At 54.7% G+C, this 22,230-nt stretch overlaps 5 protein-coding genes and 1 pseudogene across 6 annotated transcripts; 4 read left to right on the top strand and 2 right to left on the bottom strand.

Moving 5' to 3' along the window:
* Positions 1 to 125: 125 nt before the first annotated feature.
* Positions 126 to 8,679, top strand: CAOG_00561 (hypothetical protein). The gene is made up of 6 exons (XM_004365375.2): positions 126 to 375; positions 682 to 1,005; positions 1,105 to 1,529; positions 1,642 to 1,758; positions 1,849 to 2,053; positions 2,148 to 8,679. Exons 1-6 carry the CDS (start codon positions 141 to 143, stop codon positions 8,579 to 8,581), a joined length of 7,740 nt encoding a protein of 2,579 aa, XP_004365432.1. The 5' UTR covers positions 126 to 140; the 3' UTR covers positions 8,582 to 8,679.
* CAOG_00560 (hypothetical protein) lies at positions 8,559 to 11,262 on the bottom strand (annotated as a pseudogene). The gene is made up of 9 exons: positions 11,102 to 11,262; positions 10,736 to 10,768; positions 10,444 to 10,595; positions 10,234 to 10,337; positions 9,974 to 10,127; positions 9,656 to 9,857; positions 9,404 to 9,528; positions 8,988 to 9,265; positions 8,559 to 8,905 (listed from the first exon to the last, which is right to left on the bottom strand).
* Positions 11,263 to 11,516: 254 nt separating this feature from the next.
* On the top strand, positions 11,517 to 11,931 carry CAOG_08427 (hypothetical protein; the record flags this gene model as incomplete). Its single annotated transcript, XM_011271696.1, has 2 exons — positions 11,517 to 11,582; positions 11,656 to 11,931. The coding sequence occupies 2 exons, from the start codon at positions 11,517 to 11,519 to the stop codon at positions 11,929 to 11,931; spliced, it is 342 nt and encodes a 113-aa protein (XP_011269998.1).
* A 578-nt stretch (positions 11,932 to 12,509) lies between these two features.
* On the top strand, positions 12,510 to 13,237 carry CAOG_00559 (potassium channel tetramerisation domain-containing protein; the record flags this gene model as incomplete). Its single annotated transcript, XM_004365373.1, has 2 exons — positions 12,510 to 12,557; positions 12,617 to 13,237. The coding sequence occupies 2 exons, from the start codon at positions 12,510 to 12,512 to the stop codon at positions 13,235 to 13,237; spliced, it is 669 nt and encodes a 222-aa protein (XP_004365430.1).
* On the bottom strand, positions 13,206 to 18,958 carry CAOG_00558 (serine/threonine kinase 24). Its single transcript, XM_004365372.2, has 13 exons — positions 18,926 to 18,958; positions 18,631 to 18,747; positions 18,149 to 18,206; positions 17,108 to 17,263; positions 16,954 to 17,012; positions 16,696 to 16,859; positions 16,497 to 16,554; positions 14,775 to 16,410; positions 14,544 to 14,650; positions 14,317 to 14,449; positions 14,048 to 14,191; positions 13,854 to 13,940; positions 13,206 to 13,721 (listed from the first exon to the last, which is right to left on the bottom strand). Exons 2-13 carry the CDS (start codon positions 18,718 to 18,720, stop codon positions 13,525 to 13,527), a joined length of 2,889 nt encoding a protein of 962 aa, XP_004365429.1. The 5' UTR covers positions 18,721 to 18,747; positions 18,926 to 18,958; the 3' UTR covers positions 13,206 to 13,524.
* On the top strand, positions 18,928 to 22,222 carry CAOG_00557 (hypothetical protein; the record flags this gene model as incomplete). The annotated part of the gene is made up of 5 exons (XM_004365371.1): positions 18,928 to 18,939; positions 19,362 to 19,428; positions 19,530 to 19,622; positions 19,736 to 20,529; positions 21,044 to 22,222. The coding sequence occupies 5 exons, from the start codon at positions 18,928 to 18,930 to the stop codon at positions 22,220 to 22,222; spliced, it is 2,145 nt and encodes a 714-aa protein (XP_004365428.1).
* Between the last annotated feature and the right edge of the window lie 8 nt (positions 22,223 to 22,230).

Raw genomic sequence — 22,230 nt, 5'->3', positions numbered from 1 at the left:
GTTACGATCCGTCGGTGTATCTGCTCAATCCGAATCGTTAACGTCAGAGTCGACTCTCAACTCAACCTACTCGCTGCGATGCTTGGCGCTTCAGTCGCTGTTTTTTTTTTTTTTTTTTTTCTTTCTTCTCTCTACTTCTCATGACGGACGCGCAGTGGTCGCAGGGAGCGCAGGCACCCTCGCGATATCCGCTGTTTGAGCTCGCAGCCATTGTTGGTGTTGCGTCTGCATCGTCGTCGTCGTCGTCATCGTCCTCGTCGTCCGTGGGATTGGGCAGCGGATCACCCGCGTCCTGGCATCCGCACACACAACAATCCTCGCAGCAGAAGCAGCCTGGGCTCGGCTCGCAGGCACCAGGGTCAGCCGGCGTCACAGGTGAGTGCTGCCTGTACCCCGATCTCGCATCTGCCCGGTGGTTGGTGGTGTGGGGCGTCACACACACTGGCTGCCGTATCACTTGACCCAATCCCAAAAAGCTTCAGTAGTCTGCCTCTGTGTGACTCTTGCCCGCTCTGCAGCGTTATTGCAATCGACACGCCTATTGCTATTGCAGTTTGAGTGGCGTCTTTGTTGCGATAGGGGGTTTGGTTTGGTTTGGTGGGGTTTGGGACACTGAACTCGACTTGCTTGAGATTTGTCCTTCGTTCACGCTCACTCACGCTGGCCTTCCTTGTCGTCCAGGTCCTGGTTCAAAGCAGCATCCGCCATCAGCAGCCACGACGACGGCGACAGCGACGACGGCTTCTGCATCGGGCTCGCTGGCCTCGTCGTTCGCGTCAAGCTTGTTCCGTCCTGCTGCAAAGACGGCAGTGACGACCGACACGAGCTCAGCCTCTGCTGCAGGCAGCGACCCAGCCAACGCGGGTCCTGGCGCGTCTGCGTCGTCATTAGCCGCGTCGCTCGCCTCGCACGTGGCTGTTCGTCTTGCTGCAACCGTCACAACCACCAAACACACGCTGGTTGCGTTTGTCTGTTCGACGCTCTCCAACCAAGACACCCTCGTTGGTAAGCACTGCTGAAGGAAGCTCGCCTTTTGTGTGTTTTGTTTTGATCAATCAATGTTGACGATAAACTCACCTTCACAACAAAACGACACGCACACAGTTCGCTATGTTCGCACTGGAAACCACCCGCTCGTGCGACACATCCCTTGGACAAAAGACCCCAACAAGCGGATTCTCGCCTTGGACATTAGCCCCACGGCTGAAAGCGTGGTCTGCGTCAGCTATGATGTGTCGGTGCATCTTATTCCGGTCGTTGCACTCTTGCGCGAAGAGAGCCGCCAAAAGCAATCAGAGCAACAGCAGTCGCCCGCCAATATGCCCGCTTTCGGCACTGACGCTTGGGACGACATTGATCTCGATCCCGACACCGAATGGAGCTCGCTCGCTGCCTTTGGCTCTGACGACACCTTTTCCGACACGGTCGTTGCGCCCATTTCATTGCTCAAGGCGAATGAAACCGTTCTCGCCTCGTTTGGCGTGTTTGGTCCAGCAACAACATCCTCCCCAGTCACTTCAAGCGATAAGGTTTGTTGATAAACGGCTTTTTTTTTGTTTGTTTGGCGCCGTTCAGAGCTTTTCCAATGCTTGAAATCTTTTTCTCAAAAGTTGCTCTTCTGCTTGGATTGCCTCCTTGTAGCGCACGGGCATTGTGAGTACGAGCTGCGCGACCAAAACTGCTCGTCTCGGCGTTGTCAGTTGCTGTCTCTGGTGGAAAACATTCAACGGCGACGATATCTGCGTTATCGGGACCAAGGTAGAAAAGAGCAGAATAGTCGCTTTCGCCACGACAAAACTTGCTCGAAAACTTGCAACTGACCTCTCTTCTTGTTGCGATTGACACTAGCGTGGCTCAATCTACTTTGTCAACCTAAACACACAAGTGGAGCAAGCGGCCGAGCGCATCAAGAAGCCCATCGAGCGCCTGGAGCTTGTTGACAGCGTTCTGGGACTGCCCGCTCGATATTTGCTCATTCACGCCATTCAGGCGCCCGTGCCAACCGGCAGTGCATTGACTGCTGCGACGCCGCCTGCTTCCTATTCAATAGCCTGTACGGTGTCGTCTTGCAGCTGTTGATTTTTACTGCTGCGCTCACTTTGTTGCCTTCTTTCGCGGTTCTTTTTGTTCTTTTGTGTTGCTCGCAGCTCGGGAATGTTTCAAACTCCTCTTGGAGCAACTGGTACAAACCCCCGTGGAAGCACCAGTCGGGGCCGATATGCGTCTCTCTGCTGCGCTGTCGAACGTGTTTGCTCCCTCTACTGCTGCTGGCAGTCACGGAACGGCTGCCGTGGATGGAGCCAGCCACATCTCGACCACTGCTGAAACTATTTTGACCAACTTTGGCCAGCCGGACTTTACTCACTTTTCTCTTCGCACGACTGCGCATTGGGAGGTGGTTGGCGTGCAAAACACACGCCAGGGGTCGCTCATTGGAGTCCACTCTGGAGCGACAGGCCAGTACGACGTGTTTGACAACGACATGAAAAAGTACTCCCTCTTCGTGTACCAGCTCTTCCCGGACGCGTGCCAGATTCTGCTCACAGACAAGTTTATCTTTGCGGTCGTTCGGCCTCGGCCGCCAGAGTCGCACACGCAGCGCTTGATTGTCTTTTCGCGCATTCTGGCCACGGCGACAGCGTCCAACATTGGCAACTCGTCCAATCTTGCGCGAGCTCGCGCCGCAGTCGTGCAAGAGTTTTCCATTCCCGCCGACGAGACCGTGCTTCATCTCGCCCGCGACTCGCCAATCCCGTCCCTTTCTTCTGGACAAAAGCAACGCGAAGCGCTGCTGGCCTCCGGCACGCATCCGTTGTCGACCACCGAGCACGAAGAAGCGACCGAAAGCCGCCTGCACCAGTTGAGTCTGGACCTGGGGCTGCTGCCTCAAAACGGTAACTTGACCCAGGCATCGTACAGCGGCCGTGCAACTCCTGCCGGCTTTTACGACCATGGACTCGATGTCAGCGGCATGACGATTCAAGCATCGGACTTTGGTTACTCGGGGGTTGTTGGGCTCCAACGCCAAATGGAGGAGGAGGACAACCAAAGCCACAACAACCTGCTGTTGTTGAGCATGTCGGTCAGCACCAGGCAGCTGAATGGCGGAAGCAATAGCTCCTTCTCACCAGCTGGGTTTGCTTCGTCCGAGACTGCCTCCGTGAATGCGAGCGAGCACGAGGATCCTGCCGTCGCGGCAATGCTCGCAGATGCGTTGGCAGGCGGCTCGCACGGTCTTTTGCGTCACGATAATGGCGTCAACTCGCCCGTGCCCCCTTCCGCCGTCGCTGGCCACTTGAGTCATCCCCGAAACCCGGAGTTCCTTGGCACCTTTTCTTCGCAGCCCGTCGACGACGACTTTGCAAGGCCCAGGGTGCACGAAGACCTCACAACCGGCCTCCAAATGGACGAAGTTGGGATGTCCAGCTTCCAGCGCCGCGTTCAGCAGCAGGCCCAGGAGGCCTTGGCGAATTTGCGGACGACAACGCTGGACGGCTGCTTTGTCGTCACCACAGGCCGAGTTTACCACTGTCGCCCGCGCGTTCCGCCAGAGCACATCTTTCTCGGTTTGGTGGCGCAGCAAGTGGATGCTGAGCCCTTTGGCAAAACCGTCGAGCTGGACATGCATGGGCTCTACGAGCTGGCCGCCGATCAGTACTTTGCCCAGCTCGACTACCTGCAGGCCTTCCAGCTTTATCAGCTGTCCAATGTGCCTTTCAACAAGCTTCTTTGCCGGTTTGCGTGGGTTGGGCAGATGGACTTGGTCTACGATTTCCTGCAGCGCGTCTTGAGCGATCCCAGCTCTCTCACAGCCAACAAGCGCAAGCATCTCTCCGATTTGCAGTTTGCGTGCTTTGTTCAGCAACTTTTGGCGACCAAGGCGGCCGGAGCGCTCGAGCGCCACGCAGAAGTATCAGAGCAGTTCTCCAAGTACATTACCGACAACTGGGATTACGACCCTGGCGCTGCGCTCTTGGTGTTGATTTCCCACGGAATGCTTTCTCACTTTTTGCAAGTCGCGGAAACCAAGGGCCTCATGACCCGCGCGCTCAACATTCTTGTCAACCGCTGCGCCCTGCATCTGGACGAGAAGGCCCAGGCGTTCTTGGACTCGCACGGCCACGCCGACGCCATGATTGCTTCGTCGGACGGTGTTTTGCTCCGCTGCTTGCCAATTGACGTGCAGGTGCATGTTTTGCTTTCGCGGCCGCATCTGCTCTTGCCCGTCCTTGGTGAGCAGAGCACAGGCGCGAACGCGGGTGCAACCAGCACTGGCCACGGCGGTTCGGGCGGCGGTGGTGGGCTGGATGGCGTTGGCGCCGCCTCTTCCCGCTCGTCCCAGTCGGCGTCGGTTTCGGCATTGCTCTCGCCGCCTTCTGCGCTGATTGCTGCCTCGTCGTCCCTGCCACAACTCTTTCGTGGCACATTCAGCTGCTCGTCGTCCGACCTCCTGGCTTGGCTCTTGCCTCAGGTGCTGGATCCCGACACGTTGATTGAGGCAGCGCTGTTTTTCGACCCGTCTCGAGGCAACTTCCGCTCTCTCCTGCTTCTGGCTCGACAACACGCCGCCGCAGTGTCCGCCGCCGCCGCCGCCGCTGCCGCGTCCTCCACCGCATTGGCATTCTCCACTTCGACCTTCTTGGCGACGCCTCGCCAGTCGCTGCTTTCGGGCCGACAGTCCACGGCATCTGTCGCGACTGTCATCACCAAATCCCGGAGCGAGTCCTTCCATGACCCCACCGCAGTCCCCGACACCAAACCCACCGTCATCATGGAGTATGTCGAGCTCTTTTTGCTCGCCATGCTCAGCTTGGATGCTCTGCGCAAGCGTCAAAACCAAAGTGCGGCGACACGCGACGCGAGCCGGTTTTCCGCCGACCGCTGGACGGCTTCGCAAAGCGGCGAGCAGCAGCAGCAACAGCAGCAGTCATTGGCGCAACACAAAACCTTCCGGCCTTGGCGACGGGCCGCGTCGTCTGCCACCATTACGGCGCTGTCGTCTGCTTCGCGCCGTCAGCGAAGGATTTCGTCCTCGCTCGGACCCGTCGCACAGTCTCCCCCGCCTTTCGACCGACTCAATAGCAGTGGCATTTACGACGTGGTGGATGACTTTGCTGTTCAGACCAACAGCGTCTTCCCCATGCTCGCGACCACCCTTGAAACGATGGGTGTCAGTGTGGCCGCGCATTTTGCCTTCCATATTGATTCGCTGTCGTCGCGGCTGCAATCTCGCGCTCCGGCGCTGCTGCCACCCATCACCTCGCCGTATGTCATTGCTTGCGGCTCCACCCATGCATCTTTTGTGTACGACGGCGACGTCTACACGTGGGGCAGTTCGCACAATGGCCAGCTTGGCCACGGCGACATGATTGACGGGGTTGGCAGCTTACCTCCCGCGCGCTGCGAGACGCTCCATATGAACTCAAACCGAATCGCCTCCATCTCGTGTGGCGCAGAGCACACTGTCGCCATCACCAACGAAGGCATGGTTTACGCTTGGGGCGCGAACGGCTACGGACAGCTGGGCCTGGGTGACACTGACAAGCGCACCAAGCCAACCATGCTCAGTCGACTCGAGCCTGTTGTGATGCACGAGTCGCGAATCATCCAAGTTGCGTGCGGCTACTTCCACACGCTCTTTTTGACCGACAAGGGCGAGGTGTGGGCTTGTGGCTGGGGCGCGCAAGGCCAACTTGGTGTGGGCTCCACTTCCAACGCCCTCTTGCCCGTCCACGTCAAAATCTTGGACAACAAGGGCATCGTCGGCCTTGCTGCTGGGTTTTGCCATTCCGTCGTGCTAACCGAGAGCGGGACCCTGTACGCTTTTGGAGGCAACTCGTACGGCCAGTTGGGTGCTGCTGGCACTGTTCTGACGTCGTTGACACCGTTCCCTGTTGCGGGGCTGGCTGACGTTCACGTCACGTGGATTTCCTGTGGCACCTTCCAAACGGCCTGCGTTGGCACGCCCCGTACAACCGTCGCATCGCTTGAGACGTCAGAGACAGCAGCGACCGCAGCCAAAACCAGCGCTTCCAGCACACCCGCTGCGGCTCCTCGAGCCAGCAGCAGCAGCACCGTCGTTTACACCTGGGGCAAGGATGCTCTTGCAACCTCCAACATGACCCCTCTCCAACAGTACTACAAGAGTCGCCTGAAGAACATGCAACAGTCTCCCTCCGATCAATTCCCGTGCCGCTTTGCTCCCGAGCAGATCGAGGTCCCCATCGTGAGCCAAGGTGTCAGTCATCCATCCCGTGGCACTTCGGCGGCATCTGCCCAGTCGACGGCCGCCTTTGGGAATCGCATGGCCGGCTCTGCCTTTGCCACTGTCAGCGGAGGCATTCCGGCGGCGCTTGCAGCGGCGGACGAGCACGTTGTTCAGGTCGTTTGCGGCGATTGGCACATGCTCATGCTGACCTCCCGCGGCTCGGTCTACTGTCTCGGAGCGAACGAGCACGGCCAGCTTGGAATCAATTCCCTGCGTCCTCGTCAAGAAATTCCTAAACGCATTGGCGCATTCGACCACGTGCCGCCAATCATTGCCCTGGCCGCGGGTGAGGACTTTAGCGCTTGTGTGGATGCAGCTGGCCAGACATGGATTTGGGGTCGCGCAGACAACGGCCAGCTTGGGCAAGAATCGACGCCGAACGCTTCTGCTTCTTCTGGTGCCACTACTGCCACCCCAGCAGCCAAGTCTGGCATGGAGGCTGCCGTTGCTGAGGCTGCCATTCCACGTTCCTTCACTCCCGAGCGATTGTTTGGCCTGCCCCCATCGCTCCAGAGTGGATACCACCGGTCTGGTGGGATGCTGAGCGCGTCCTCTGTCGCGTCGTTTAGCAACACGGCAAAGACCGCTCCCGGCACTCGCTCCGACTTTGGCAGTCTGACCACGCCTGCACTGCGCCTCGCGGCGATGGATTCCGACATTCTTGCCACCTCCGTCTCGTACCCAGCAGCCGGCGCGCCGGACGTGGAGGATGAAAACCTCCTCTTCACTGAGGATGAGCGGCGGCTCCTGTCGTACCGCACCAACGCAGCTTTGCCAGATTTCCTTTCCCTCACGGTGCCTTACAACCACGAGTGTTTGTTGGCCTGTTTGCGCCTGCTCCACCCTTCCTACCGCACAACTCACATGCTGCAGCTGTGCATGGACTGGGCCATGTACGAAGCGGCTGCCGTCATTTACGAGACTGTCTGCGATTGGCCGTCTGCCTTTGAGTGTCGACTGCGCCACATTGAGGAGGTCGCGTTTGAGGAGGCCTCTGCGACCATCCCGCCAGCCCAAGTTGTGGACCTCGAGGCGTGGTCTGTTGCCTGCTTTGAGCGCTACTGCTCGCTGACTGTTCTTTCCGGCAAAGATCTGTCCGAGGCGATTGCTTCGCTGAGCGAGGCTCAGCAGGGCTCTGACGATGCCCAACTCAACCAGCTGCGCCAGTTCTTTGTCCCCAAAACGCAAATCTCCAACCACACTTTATCTGCTACGGACAGCTTTGATATTACGAGCGTTTCGCTCATTATTCACATGCTCGTGTTTTGGAAGCGGCATGCGCTCCCTCTTGCCAGTCTTGAGGGTGTCTTCCGTCGGCACATTTCCCTTGTGGCCTCACCCTTGGTGATTTTGTTTATTCGACTGAGCGCATTCGACGCTTTGCGACCACCAGCAGCAAACTCAGCAGCCGCAAACGCAGCAGCAGCAGGAGGGTTGCAAGAGAACGGCGCTTCTTTGGCAGAAACTGGCAATCAAACGTCTTCCGATGTGATTGCCGCAGTGCGTCGAGCGCATCAAGGGTTTTCTGCTCACTTCCATGTCGCTCTTGCACATGCTGTCGTCGCCAAGCTCGCCGTCGCATCCGATCGGCTGGCTGAAAACGTGCGCACGGTGACACTGCGCGGCGTCGGCTCCAGCTCCGACGCATCAGGCCAACAGCAAGCCCCACACGCTGATTTGAGCACTCTCCAGCGGATGCTCCGAGCAAACCCGGCAACCGAGCATGGTCGTGACGGCAGGCCCGCTGACACTGAGCGTGGTGACAAGCAGGCCAAAGGCTCCGCTCACATTCCGCAGGAGCGTTTGTGGGCGGAAATTCGCCGCAATCTGAGCAAGGATGTCAAACATCGACTCAAGGTCGAAATCAGCTCGCAAGCCTTGTTCAACTTGGAGCAGGCCTTGGGTTCCGATGCAGCGCCCCGATCACGAACCGGCACGATCGACGAAAAGGGGTTCAGCACCGCAAGCGGCAGCGGCGTGACCACACTGTCATCAGCCGGTGCCACCAGTCTGGCAAGCAATGGCATCAATGCACCGACAGACCGCGACGTTGTCGTCTTCACCTGCGATCACTGCTTCTCGCGCCGCAACCTCAACGACACCGTGCTTCCCGAGCTTGAGAAGCGCCTGACGGCACTTGCGTCGTTCGGCAAAGGCTCGATCACCGCGCGCTTGATTCTCGCCGATTACCGACTTGGCCTGGTCAGTTTGGCGTGTCCCATGTGTCTGTTCAATGCACTTCGCATGGAAGTGGTCAACAGTTCAAGTTCGATGGCCAACATTCCGAGCGTTTGGGTGTTGTCACTTTATTGAGCCAGCCACAACAATGCTGGTTTGTTTTGTTTGTTTCGCTTTGCTTTGTCACCGTGTATTTTTCGTTTCTTCATGAAGATAATATTCCACTTGATGCACACCACAAATCGACAAGACGCGGTCGACAATTGAACAGGACACACACACACACACACACCTCTCTCTATCTACCCAAAGAAAAGCCTTGTTCAGACAGTAGAGGATTCATCAAGAAGAGGCTGAGATGCCGAATCCAAGACCCCAACAAGCTGAGCTGCACTCTTGCGAGTCTTGATGGAGATGAGCTGGTCGTCTTCAGCTTTGGTGATACCATCACGAATGTCGCTAAAGCAAAGTCGCATACCAATCAGAAATCATGAGCCCAAAAATCGCCCAATACCAAAACTTGGTGCACTACGGCTCTTACCTAAAGTCGAGAGTGTCATCATACTTGTACTTTGAGTAGATTTCTCGTTCAGGCATAACGCTGACAGCCAAAACATCCACGACGAGGGTGGCGACGGCAAGAAGACCAAAGCCAGAAACAACGTTGATCAGCAGGGTTTGGAAATCAAACTTGCCCATCTGTCCTTTCTGTTGAATGAGAATGCGAATGCCGTGCCTGTCCCATGTTTGAAGGGATTGATCGGTCGTCGAAGTTCGCGTCTCGACGCTCTTGAATTGGGTGTTTTTGACGCTGCGAACCTGGATATGCACAAACCGTCCAACACACACACATATACACATATACACACACACAAATGCAGTGAGCGGCGGAATTCTGCAGACGCGCGGACGAAAGACAACAACAATGCGGAAAGGGGGACGCGCATCATTCCTTACACTGATGGTGTAGCGAATGTCGCTCGTGTCGAAAGAGTGAACATTGTCATACTCGATCAGGACCAGCAGCACCAAGCCTGTATAACGCAGGCTCGAGTTGTTGGTTTTGGTGTTCAACGCACCAGCTGTTCGATGACAACATCATGACAACATGAGTTTGAATGCAAAAAAAAAGTGAGGTTGGTGTTTCACCGTTCCCCCACCCCCACTAGTTTGGATGGAAGCAGGTACGAAACTTAAACACAAACGTACAATCTTGATCCAACGTGGCAATGCCGGCTGCCAGCAGGAGGGTTTGGAGCTCGAAAATATCCAGTTGGCCAATTTGGCCCACAACATTCGGACCAGTCAGCTTCATGGTATTTCCGTGCAGATCCAAGAGCTTGCCCTCCAGCGACTGGGCGTTGGCTTGAATATCGAGATTGGTCGAGTAGGTAGTATGGTCAATCATCAACTGCAAGGGGCAATTCGCAGAGGCGAAACGTGTTAGTTTGATCCATCAAAAGCGCTGCTTTCCCCCCTACTAATGCAAACAACCCTTGTCAAAAAGACATTGCCAGAAATACACACCGTAAAATGTTCAATATCGCCAACATAGACAATCGTGGGCGTTTCAGGTGTAAAGTCGCAGTTGGGATCCGCGGCAAAATCGCAGTTCAACGTGTTGTTTTGAATGGTAATCCGAGAAGCGGCAAGCAAGGCGGTTTGCTCTGTGCGGGGATAGCTGTGTGGAGTGTGCAAGTGCACGATAGTCAGTCTACTAGCTTCGGATACTCGGCAAGAAAAAAAAACAAACATAAAGCGCAAGACAAGCAAAAACCACCTCTTACACAACAAGAAGATCGTCATAGTAGTTGCACATGTAGTTGGTGTAATCGTTGACGGTGGGCTGATTTTGGAGACAGTACGGCTGGTTGGAATTGACTTTCGTCGGCTGACACACAAAAACAAGAGCGAATCGAGTCGCGTTTGGTGTGGTTTGAAACAAGAAAAGCAGTCAGCATCAATGTGGATTAGCAACCATCGAAAATGCTGCTTACCTTGGCAAGAGACATGCGAACCGAGCCTGTCGGCGAGTCGTCAAGCAAGAGGTATCGCTTGTTGTAGATGATCGTGTAGCCAATAACGTAGCCGAGAATGGCGAGCATGAACGCGTAGTAGATCAATCCAAGGCGGCGATCATTGATGCGGACTGTTCCAACCCCATTGTACGTCCAACGTGATGGGGGCATGGTTTGAGGTGAGCCTTATTGAACCGTTTTGCAGAGATCAAGAACAAACAAACAGACAAACAAACAAACAAAAAAAAAAAAACTAAGAGGACTTGTTTACCGATGCGTTGGGTCTTGTAATTGAATAACAGATCTGGTTGGGAATGTAACAATGAAGAACGAGAGAAAAAAAGAAAACAAAAACAGTGAGAAAGATTGTAAATCAGGGAGATTTGCATGTGTGGGAAAGAACAAAGAGACAAGGACAAGTAGAAGAAGAAGAAGAAGAAGGCGGGAAACTCGGCAAAAACAATAAAAACTTGGTCCAGAAGGCAGGGGGGAGTGGGACCTCCGCCAAGAACGAGACAGCCACAAAAGCAAGCGTGAGCGACTTGGCCGAGTGAAGGAGGTGAAAGCGAGAGGGAAGAGGGAAGAGGGAAGCTGGAGGATGGCAGAGTGTCGAGTCGAGACCCCATGTGAGCCTCACCTGGGTCTGTCGCAATGAAGCGCTTGAAGGCAGCAACCACAGAAGCCATGGCTTGAACCAAATAAAGGCGGAAGGGAGAGCAGAGTCGAGAGTAGAGAGTGAGTGAAGACTGAGTGAAGACTGAGTGAAGATTGAGTGAAGCGCTCAGACTTGACAAAAAGGCACAATAAAAAGAAATGAGCCGCCTTTGTTGTTGTGATTCATTCACAAAATGATCATCATCTGGGTTTTATAGATTTGCACTGGTGGAAATGACAAACTCGTGCGATGAAGAGTAGCAGATCGACGCGGATTCACTCTTCGTTCGCAAGTCTTCCAATCTCACTTCCAATCTCACCCCCAATCTCACTCCCAGTCACACAACAACAACAACAACAACAATACCACCCAATGACTCGCTCGCAGCAGCAGCATCATGCATCGTCGGAGAGCAGTGCTGCCGCCAGCGACAGTGCCGCCAGTGACAGCGCCAGCAGCGACAGTACTAGTACAACTAGTAGTACTAGTACTAGTAGCAATGGCAATGTTGTTGTTCCATTGAATCATGGCAGTAGTCCAAGTGGTCCAGCCACGACCACGACCGCGACGACGAGTTCAACTACGCCCACTACTGCGACGACCGCCACTGCCACTGCCACTGCCACAGCCATCCCATCGCTCCTGCCGCACCAGCCACACAGAGTATTGCCTACGCACCGGCTGCCGACACGCTCCCCACCGTCGCCGCCGCTCGCCCAGGCGCCGCTCTCGCCCGTCGCGACGCCCCTCGCGTCTCCAGCTCGCTCGCCTCTGCCGCTCCCGCTGGGGCCCATCTCGCCCGATATGAGTAGACCACTCATGCCACTCCAGGATTCAGCCGCTGCAGACCCCCGCGCAGGCTCAGACTCGGAGCACGACGACGCTTGGCTGGCCTTCGCGTCATCAGCGTCGTCGCCGATTGCGACCAGCCCCACTGCAGCCGCCAAGCCGAATCTGGTCAGTGCCAATACTGGCACCGTTAGCATCAGTGCCAATTCAAGTCACGACGGGGCTTCTGCCACCACTGCTCATACTTCGACGACTGCGACAACGCCACTCTCGCCAGGATTTCTCTACCAATCGGGATTCCCACTCGCGGCGCTTGTACCCGCTGAACCCAAACGCACTACAGATGCGAAATCGGATGTCAGTGCGTCCGGCTCAACGCCTCAATTTGGACCAGCTGTGGGACAGCAGCCATCCTCATCATCACAGCAGGCTCAACTGCATTCTCAGTCTCACAGCAACAACAACAGCAACAACAGCAACAATGGCAACAATGGCACCCATGGCGGTAATCACAGCACAAACATTCCAAGCCAACCCTCCAGCAGTACAGGCAACGCGATGGTCAGTCACAGCGGGAACGGAAGCATGCACAACTTGCACAATGGGGCCACGGGCACAAGGCCACCCAGCTACCACCACGCCACACATAGTGCAACAGCTTACACGACAACCTTTCCTCCAATCATCCATCTCAACGTCGGCGGTCAGCGGTTTTCCACGTCGCTGGAGACCCTGACCGGTCTTGAGCCCGATTCCATGCTCGCAGCCATGTTCAGCGGCGACTTTCCAATTCGGCAGGACCCGGATGGCTGCTACTTTATCGACCGTGACGGCACGCACTTTCGGCACATTCTCAATTATCTCCGTTATGGGCGCGTCCACATTGCGTTAACGTCCCTGACACGCGACACGCTCATGCAATTGCGCGAAGAGGCAGATTTCTTCCAGCTCCGCGGCCTGCTGCAACTGCTCCCAGAAGGACGCGATCCGAGCGTTTCAGCGCTCACCCAAGCAGACCTTGCGTTTGGCCGGCACATTGTCGAGACAGTCACCAAAAAGGTGCAGGTGCCAGAGTACTTTGTAGCGCGCGAAAGTCTGCTTGAAGTGTTCCGGTCGGAAGCGAATCGCGGGAATCTCATCTGGCAACGACGCCTCTACCATCACAACTTTATCAAGCATCCGTGGCAGCCACTCCAAGAGCCCAACTTGCGTAGCATCATGCAGCACGAGTTTCTGCGCATGGGACTCGAGCTGAAGTACACTGAGCGCTTGGTGCTGGGGACGAGTGAAAAGTTTTGCGATTTCGAAGGGAGCGTTCGTTTTACATGAAGCCCAATTGTGTGTCAGCATGTGGTAATTTAAATGCAGCAACACAACAGCAAAGACTGCACGAGCAATGTATAAAAGTGACAAAATAGGACAAATAGGCCAATCACTCGATGAAATAGCAGACAAAAAAGCAACCGCCAACAACAAACGCGCCACACCGGAGACGTTAGACAATAAATCAAACACCCGAGACGTTAAACAATAAATGAGTCCATACCAAAGGGGAAAAAACAAACAAGAAGAAAATATCAGGGAAGAGCGAATTATAAACGGACGTCATCCCAGCTTCAGGCGTGATTGAGGGAAAACAGGTTGACGGACTTGCCATTGGGTTTGCGCGACTCGAGCAACAGGTTGTTTCGAGTTCGGCACAACAGCCGGAAGGTATCGTCCGAGGTCAATTTGTGGCAGAGCTCGCCAGTTTGGATGACACGAGCTTCAATGGACTTGGTTTGAATGCCCAACAATGCGCCGGGGATGGCAACTGTAGTTTCAAGTGGATGTTGCCGATTGAGACGCAAGGTGAGATGCTCACACAGACAAGCAAACCGCCCCCTCCCCCACCTCCGTAGCAATTCTAGCCCTTGGAATCAACGAAACAAAGTCTACCACATACCAACAGCCTGAGGAGCTTCATCAAAGAACACTTGCGGGACCTTGATTGCCAATGGTGCACCCGTGGCATCCGACAACTGGGCCAGAGCTGCAAGGAGAACATTTGGGGGAGGGGTTGATTTTTGGCCAAACGTCAGCGATGATTTCAATACGCAGAGCAACAAAAAACAACTTCAACAAGCTCGCAATGCTTACTCGAGTGGCACATGACGAACGCATCATTCTCAATCTGCAGGACTGTGTGTACAGGCAACTGCTCGCATTTTGGCTCCCAAGAAGACCACTTGGAGTGTTGCTTGATGGCCTTTTCGAGCTCTTCTTCATCAGCAATGTTGAAATCTGTGTTTTGATTTTTTGTTTTTTGTGGAACGTGGTCAAGCAGCAGCAAATGAAAGCATGAGTACAACGGACAACCGGCACGCGAAACAACGGCATGGAAAAAACAAAAAAACAAAAACACAAACCAATCGTGTTAAATCGCGTCGACAGCGTCTCAATGTGCTGGCGTGCACCAACACAAAGAATTGGGAATTGAAGCTCGCGACGAATAAAACACTCCCAGATGGGAGGCGTGTCAGAGTAGGGCACGTCAATTTCCTAGAACGTCACAAGGACAGTCGAGCAATAGAATTGGTTTGCAAACGCGCTCAACTTGAACCAGCACCAAGGAACTCTGAGCAGCCATCCTTACCCGAACTTTCATAAACTTGTTGTACGGATGTGGCGACCACTGCATCAAGTTGATTTTCTTGCCAACTAGCGCACATAAAAACACGGCTCCGGAAATCGGGTGGCGAACTACACGAAAGGCAACAACGAAAGGTGAGGTGCACATTTGCGATCAAACAAACAAACAAACAAAAAAATCTAAACCATCAAAAAAAAATCCATCCACCAGCACGCTGTTGCTCGAGAAACTCACCAATGCAAACCTTGGAAGTACCCTTGGTGCTGTTAATCTTGGTGCAGAGCTCGGAAGATTGAGGGCTGCGTCCATGTGAGCGGCCGCAAGAAACAACATAGTCTAGGTTATACTGGCACAGATTGTGATTCTTGCCGTAGACGGCAACAATGACACCGAGGTCGGGGATGCATTCTGCCCAAGTAATATCCCGAATAGCAATTGGGATCATGCTGTTCCCCTCGCCATGCGAAATGTCGAGATAGTAGATGCCGATTTCCGTGCCAATCACGATTGACTGGCAGGTATAGCCCGGATGGCTGGGATCCGGGTGTGTGAAGCGGGTTGCACACATGATTTTGACAGAGCAGCCCGTGAAGACCTTTTGGGTCTTGTAGAGCGGGACATCCTCGGGCACCTCTTGATTGAGGAAGGATTGCGTGAGGCAGTCGTCAATGTGGTGCGCAAGCTGGTCTTCCGACATGGATGAGCAGTTCGCCTGGCACACGGGGCAAGAAACAGCGCCAGAGCGACGGCCAGAGGCCTGCCTGTTGTTCCCACGCCGGGCAAGGAAGGGTGATTGGGCCACTTCGTCATCGAAGGGATCGTCGTAAAAGTGCTCGTTCGACTCGGGAACGACGCCGTGCTGGCCGGCGGCGGCTGCGCCTTGAGCGCCGGGGCGGGCGGGCACAGGGGGACCGGCAGAATCTGGGACACGGGTCAGACACTCGTCCACGTGAACGTTGAACTCTTCGAGCGAAAGTCCAATAAACTGCCTGTTGCAGATCGGGCAGTCGTACGTTGCCATCGAGAGAGCGGCGGTTCGGGGAGCGGTGGAAGGCCCCGCGGAGGAAGAAGGTCCAGCGGAAGAAGAAGCCGACGACCCTGTGGAGGAGGCAGAGTGGCTGCGTGGCTTGGTGGCCGATGAAGATGACGCCAACAGCGCTGCAGGTCGCGGGAAGCCGTTGCCAGGAACTGGCGGCCGAACAGTGCCATTCGCAGGTGCACTGTCGGTCACGGCCATGCTTCCATCTCGCTTGAATGTCACATTGGCATACGCACTCGCGCCAGAATCGCGCGATCCAAACGTGCTGCTCGAGCCCGAGTCTCTGCCAGAATGCAACGGCTCAATTTCCAAGTAGTGATGCGTGGACGGGCTCGACGAACGATCATTGACGAGCGTTTGGTTGCTGTCGCCCGGCCGATTGGGCTTCGGAGCTACCGGCCGAGGCGGAGGGAGCGGCGACGGCGAAGGCGCTCGGTTGACGTTGGTGGGACTGGTGATGGCCAGATCTTCTTCGTTTTGCATGTCCGTTCCCGGAGGCGCCGCGGCGGCCTTCGACGGCATTGTGCGATTGTCCTGAGCACAGACCTTTTTGCAGCGATCAACGAGGTCTTTGAGGATGATCGGCTTGATCGTATTGTGGACGAATGGGTGCTTGAGCAGCTCCTTGGCGCTCGGGCGCTTCTTGGGCTCCTTTTTGAGGCACTTGCCCACAAAGTCGCGGAATTCAGTCGACCACTTTTTCTTGTCGGACAAGACAGGTGCCTTGTTTTGTGGAATGAGGAAGAGAGCGCGCATTGGGTGCAAGTCTCCCATTGGCGGGCCCATTTCCGCCATTTCAATCGCGGTGATGCCAATCGCCCAGACGTCGCACTGCGAAAGTTTCAAACGAGGTGGGTGATTTTGTTTTCAAGATGCAGCAGAGCCCAATGACAACGCCTGTAAAACGAGAGACGCACCTTTGCGTCGTATGGCTTGCCGTTCGATCGCTCAGCCGTGATGACTTCTGGTGCCATCCTGTGTGTGGGAAGCGAGTGACACAAAAAAAAAAAAAAAAAAAACAAAAAAAAAAAAAAACAATCGGGGAAATGAGGGTTGGATGGGGCTTTTGCAGATGACCAAAATGGCGCGACACACAATTGTCGAATCAAGTGTTACCAGTAAGGCGTGCCAATAAAAGTGTTTCGCTTTTTCATTGTTTTGGTCATGGTCGCGGCAACACCAAAGTCAGCGAGTTTTACATCACCGTTGTCAGTGAGCAGCAGGTTGCCACCCTTAATATCTCGGTGAATTTTCATCTGCTCGTCGAGGTATGCCAGGCCCTACACACAACATGGAGATTGTGAGTCAACAAGAAAGTTGAGGTTGTTCCACGAAATTTGATTTCTCGAAATCCCAAAAACGCCAAGTACTCACCTTCAAGGCCTCGCGGCAGATGACTGAGATTTCGTGCTCGTTGAATGGGGTATCCAGAACTAGAGTCAGGTCACAAACAGCAAGCAAAATTACAAGTTAAGACGTGCTGGAGATACAAAACACCGCATTTAGTGGAGCGCGGCCGCGACTGTACTCTGATAAAGATCTTCCACAGAGCCTCCGCCGCAGTATTCCATGGCAATCCAGATGCGGTTGTTCTTGAGGTAGCTGCCGTGGTACTTGACAATGTTCTCGTGGTGGCAGCTTCGCAAAATTTCAATTTCGTGTTGCATGCTGGAGACATCCTCGCCTGTGTTTCAACAATCAACCAAGCATGATTGAGTATAACGGTGCAGCCCAAGTCACAACGACCCCGTGCAGTGAAACGTGAAACGGATTGATTGCGCTGAACAACTCCAAGTTGCTGTCAAACGGTAAAGTTGCGGAAGCCCGGTGTCCCCCCCCCCTCCAACACATGGATTGGCTGGATGAATTCATTCAACGAGCGATACGTGAACACTTTTTGCTCCAACTCTTCCCACGGTCCCCAGAGTGTGAGCCACACCTAGATCACAAATTTGTGCTGCTTCAGAACCTCGGTTTCAAGCCTTCCATGGAAACCGAGGACAAAAGCCGTTGTTGATTCCCACGCCCCCGCCCCCTGTTGTTCTCCAAAGCCAATGTGGTACATCCGACTCTCGTATCGATCGCAATGAGCAACAACAACAACAACAACAACGACAATGGACGCAGTTGCTGTTGTGGTGGTTGTTGTTGTTGCTTTGGCTTTTTTTTTTTTTCTTCGGGTTTTAAAACCGCGACGATGACGTTGTTTGTGGCACTGTGCAGACGTGTGGCACTGCTTGCGCAGATACCCCGCTGCAATGAACCGCGCTTTGTACTTGCTGTTGGTGCGCCCTCGCAGGGGGGAGGGTTTGTGGCCCAGAAGCGAGGCAGCGAAAAAAAAAAAATAAAAAAGAAGGGGAAAAAGACCAACATCGCGCCAGAATAAAAAAAAAAGCAAAAAAAAAAGCAAACGCAACAACACTTCCATCTTCAACAGTGTACGCTCCCAGTGCACAGAGCGATTCCATGGTGCAGTCGAAGAGGGGGGGGGGGAATGTCGATCTCAAACAGCGAGAGCGAGCGAGACAAAGGCGAGACGAGCAAACACCAGCCCTTTTGGGCTACGCACCTGCTTCGAGGCTGATGATCTTGACCGCGGCGAGCTCGTCCGTCTCAATCACGCGCGCCTGTACACAATGACAAGCGAGCAAAACAGAGCACACACACCCCCATGCATACAGCGTGAGTGAATGGAGGTTAGCCAATCGAGACCCAACCCCATAAAAGCCGACAAGCGATCGAGTCGAATGCTTGTTTGTGAAAGTCTTTGGACAAAAGGGAGGACGAGGGGGAAACGAGGGCGTCCTAGGGAACTGCGTGCGCAAGGTGGCTAGCCATAAGGCTGCCCAGCCAGGCCGAGCGAGAGGCGAACGAGAAGAGAGCAAGCGAGACAGAGAGAGAGCGAATGCGCAAGGAAAGGCGAGTTGACACCTTGCGCTGTTTGTCGCCACTTCCAGCAACCCTCGTCCACTCTCAGCATCACCCCACACACTCTATTATCGATGCTGCTTGTTTTCGCTGGGAGGTGAGGGTGGGACGCCCCGGCGTTACCTTGTAGACCGAGCCGTACGTGCCGCTGCCAACCTTCTCGAGCAACTGAAAAAGCTTGGTCGGATCCTGCGTCGAAAAGAGCGCCGCCATTGTCAGACTATTGATGTTGAAGTGGGACTGAGGTGTGAGGAAAATAAAAAATAAAATCAATCGAGGTCAGACAAGTGAAAGCATGGAGCCATTGAGTGAAAAGCACGGCAAACGGAACTTGAGGGCAGTTGGCTGTGGCAAGCGAGATCTGGATGTGGATCTGCCACCACTCTGAGTTGTGTTGGTTTTTTGGATATCAACCTACCAATGGTACTCTTCGTATGGAGCGCGGTTCACTCTCCAATCTGCCTTTAGACTCTGAGCTTCTGAACACCAATGGAGTCCGTTTGAATTTGGCGCGCTTCAGTTTGTGCGGGGAAACGTTGTCTGCAGCTCCATTGCTAACCTGCACTTGTCCTTCATCCCCTCCAACAGTCTTATGCGCAAGCGAGCGAGGCTCATGGGCCGCTTCAAGACCGTGTTTGAGGAGCTCTGAGGAGCTCTGCTCAAAGGTGAGAATGTGTGGTCTGTTTGTGTGATCCAGCTGCTCCAAGCAGATCGCCTTAGAGCAGGGGCATAGAAGATGCATGCCGTGTGTAGTTAGTTCACTGGGGCTCCGACGCGACCGCGTTGTAGCGCCCGCGAAGCCGAATGGCTTTGCACACTCATCTCGCTCGTTTGGGACATGCTCTTTGCTGCAGTACGACCACGAGTTTGAAGAGTCGGATGTTGTGGACATCGATAACATGGAGGTGATTGAGGATCATGGTAAGTGAAGCCGGGAGCGAAGGCGGGAGCCGGGAGGAAAAGATCGATGGCGCGTCTCGACGCGATTTTGCTCAGAGTTTGCACTTGTTGTGACACCGCAGGATTTCTAACGAGTACCGACACGAAAGAGTTTGGTGCTGCCATCAATAACGCACAATTGCATCCCAAGGTGTTCGATGCAACAATCACATCATGTCAGTAGCGCGTTTGGCATGATACAACATTCGTAACATCCTGTTTTGCCGTCAACGCTGGCTGGCTCATCCTGTCCCTTTGATTGCGTTTCGTTGAAATGTTGACATTACAGCACAATTGCACTTCATGTCAATCCTGTCGGAAGGCATGTTCCGGGGACTTGTTCAAGATGGCAGCGAGTTATTGTTGGATGGCGGGCCAATCCCTGTCAGCGACGGCAGTTTCATCGATGGTCACCATCAGGATGCGTCTCAACGGCACATCAAAGCAGAGGAAGAGGATGAAGGCGAAGAGCAACCACTGCGACAGCAATCGCATCCACAGCAAGACAGTTTCGAGCAGGACGACCCAACGATTACACCGTCCGAAATCCTTCCTTCCACCCCAACAACAAGAAGACCAGAGCTCAACTTGCAGTCACCTGGGACACCAACGTCCTGTCAAAACGGATTGACGCCGCCTGTCGCGACACCTCCGGACACGCCAGAGGCACGGCTTGCCGCGATGATTGAACAAGAGTTTGCAGAGTACACCGAGCGCCGAAGAAAGGTGCGCTTGCCAAATATTACCATCTCGCCGCGAAAGGCGGCCGTGCGGCTGACACCAGTGCGCTCTGTTGGAGCCATTTCCAGACCTTCTTTGCCGACCGGCAACGACGTGGACGGCAGCGACGTGGTGGACGGCAGCAAAGTCGCAACCCAACACCACTCTTCTCCACCCGACACACCATCAACCGCAGCGCAAACAAATTCCGTCTCAACCCATGCGTCAGATCCAGAATCAGATACAGAATTAGACGAACCTGCTCTGCTCGAAGTTGCACCATCCCCGCCGCCGATCGCGACCGAGGCGGTTCCGACACCTGCACAAGCATCAACGGCGATGAATGCTGAGGGCTCAACCGGCGTAAGTGCGAATCCACGTCCCAGTAAACAAACCGGCCACCCGGCCGCACGAGCATGCGGCGGCCCTGGCGTGTGTTTCAAGCCATTTTGCTTTGCATGTCAATGAACAGCTTGGACTTGCTTGCAGTCGGATTTGTTTTGAGAGTACATACAGTACGTAGGTGAATTTCCAATAAAATGGCGGAAACCTCTGTAGTTTTCTGAGTTGTTCATTCCCATTTTGTTCAGTCCTTTTTGTGTACTTGTGTCTGTTTTTCCTATTTGCCTGCTGTGAGCTCTTTCGCATTCTACTATTTAAACGTCCCAGCTCTCTTTCGTTTCCGCTCTTCATGTCCAAAGGCGCCAGGGGCGCAGGCACCGTGAGTGAGCCAACCGAAAGTTGAGTCAAGCACCAGCATTCTCAGATTGACAACTCACAAACCACCTTCTGTCGTCGTACCGTGCTGCAGATCATACAGACTGTCGGTACTGGCAATACAAATTCCAGCAGTACTTGCTGATCTCGTCACGCCAAGATGCAAGACACAGAGGGCATTTGCTACGCTGTCTCGGAGGGCAATCTGAGTTTGGTGCGCAAGCTGCTCGCCGAGGGTGCGAACGTGAACTGCATTGTGGCAGGTCAACCCTCAGCCCTCCCACCGCCGCTGTATCTCGCCAGTGCGCGAGGTCATCTCGAGCTGGTCGTCGAGCTGATTCGTGCGGGTGCCAACCTCGACGGCGAGAATACCGGCTATGCAAGTCCATTAAGGATTGCCGCCGAACGCGGTCATGCTGCCGTCATTCACGAGCTGATTCGTGCTGGAGCTCAAGTCAACCACTTGAGTGGCACACGGGAAGCCACTCCGCGAACCGCGCTCATGTCGGCCAGCGAGCAAGGACAGATCGATGCCGTCAATGCGCTGTTGCACGCCGGTGCCGACGTGAGCACGACCATGTCAAACGGCCTGAACGCGCTCGATGTCGCCGTTGAGAAGAACAAAGTCGAAATAGCTGCCATCCTATTACGCGCAGGTTCGCACATCAACTGGCGTGCAATTTACAACGTGGTGCGATCCAACGACCTAGCAATGCTGCAAGAATTGTTGCGACACGGCGCAGATATCAAGGGGAAGGACTCCCTGCTCGACGCCGTGCGTCCAGCTGCTGGCAATGGGATTGACATCAAGTATGCGCCGATGGTGCTGGCGCTCGTTCAAGCGGGTGCCCAAGACGCGGATGGCTTGTCGGGGTACGCGTGGGCCCGGCATGGCAACTTGGAGATTGTCTCCCGCTTGGTATTGGGCGGAACCAATTCCAACCGTTTCTTGATGGCCTATCTCGGGGCGGCAAGTACAGGGCAGCTTGCAGTCCTGCGGTGGCTGTTTGACGTGTCGAAAAGTCCGGCGCTTCTGAGTTCTGCTCTCTCCCACGCATGCCATGCGAATCAAGCCGAAGCCGTTCGCGCGATTCTCATGGCTGCTGCCGCTAGCCAAATGAAGCTGGAGGTAAACGAACCGCTCCTTGTTGCGTGCGACAGGAACTTTGTTCACGTTTCAGAAGCGTTGCTTGATGCGGACGCGAGCCCCAACTTTGTCGATAAGCTCGGCCGCCCCCTACTGCATATTGCTGTGACCCAGAATCACGTAGCTTTGACTCGGTTGTTGTTAGCCGCTGGTGCAAATCCCGATGCGATCATGCGCTTCCAGGCGCAGTAGTCAATGCA

The sequence above is a fragment of the Capsaspora owczarzaki genome (genome assembly GCF_000151315.2).
Source record: "Capsaspora owczarzaki ATCC 30864 unplaced genomic scaffold supercont2.1, whole genome shotgun sequence".
Lineage (NCBI taxonomy): Eukaryota > Filasterea > Ministeriida > Capsasporidae > Capsaspora > Capsaspora owczarzaki.
The sequence above is the reverse complement of the archived record's forward strand: the minus strand, read 5'-3'. Positions and strand labels throughout refer to the sequence as shown.

Coding starts and splice junctions, on each gene's coding strand:
- CAOG_00561 (XM_004365375.2), top strand. CDS start 141: ATGACGGACGCGCAGTGGTCGCAGGGAGCGCAGGCACCCTCGCGATAT. Junction 1,006..1,104: donor CAACCAAGACACCCTCGTTG/GTAAGCACTGCT, acceptor ACACGCACACAG/TTCGCTATGTTCGCACTGGA. Junction 1,530..1,641: donor CAGTCACTTCAAGCGATAAG/GTTTGTTGATAA, acceptor GCCTCCTTGTAG/CGCACGGGCATTGTGAGTAC.
- CAOG_00558 (XM_004365372.2), bottom strand. CDS start 18,720: ATGGCGGCGCTCTTTTCGACGCAGGATCCGACCAAGCTTTTTCAGTTG. Junction 17,013..17,107: donor TGTGGAAGATCTTTATCAGA/GTACAGTCGCGG, acceptor ACCTGACTCTAG/TTCTGGATACCCCATTCAAC. Junction 14,651..14,774: donor TACTTCCAAGGTTTGCATTG/GTGAGTTTCTCG, acceptor CCTTTCGTGTAG/TTCGCCACCCGATTTCCGGA.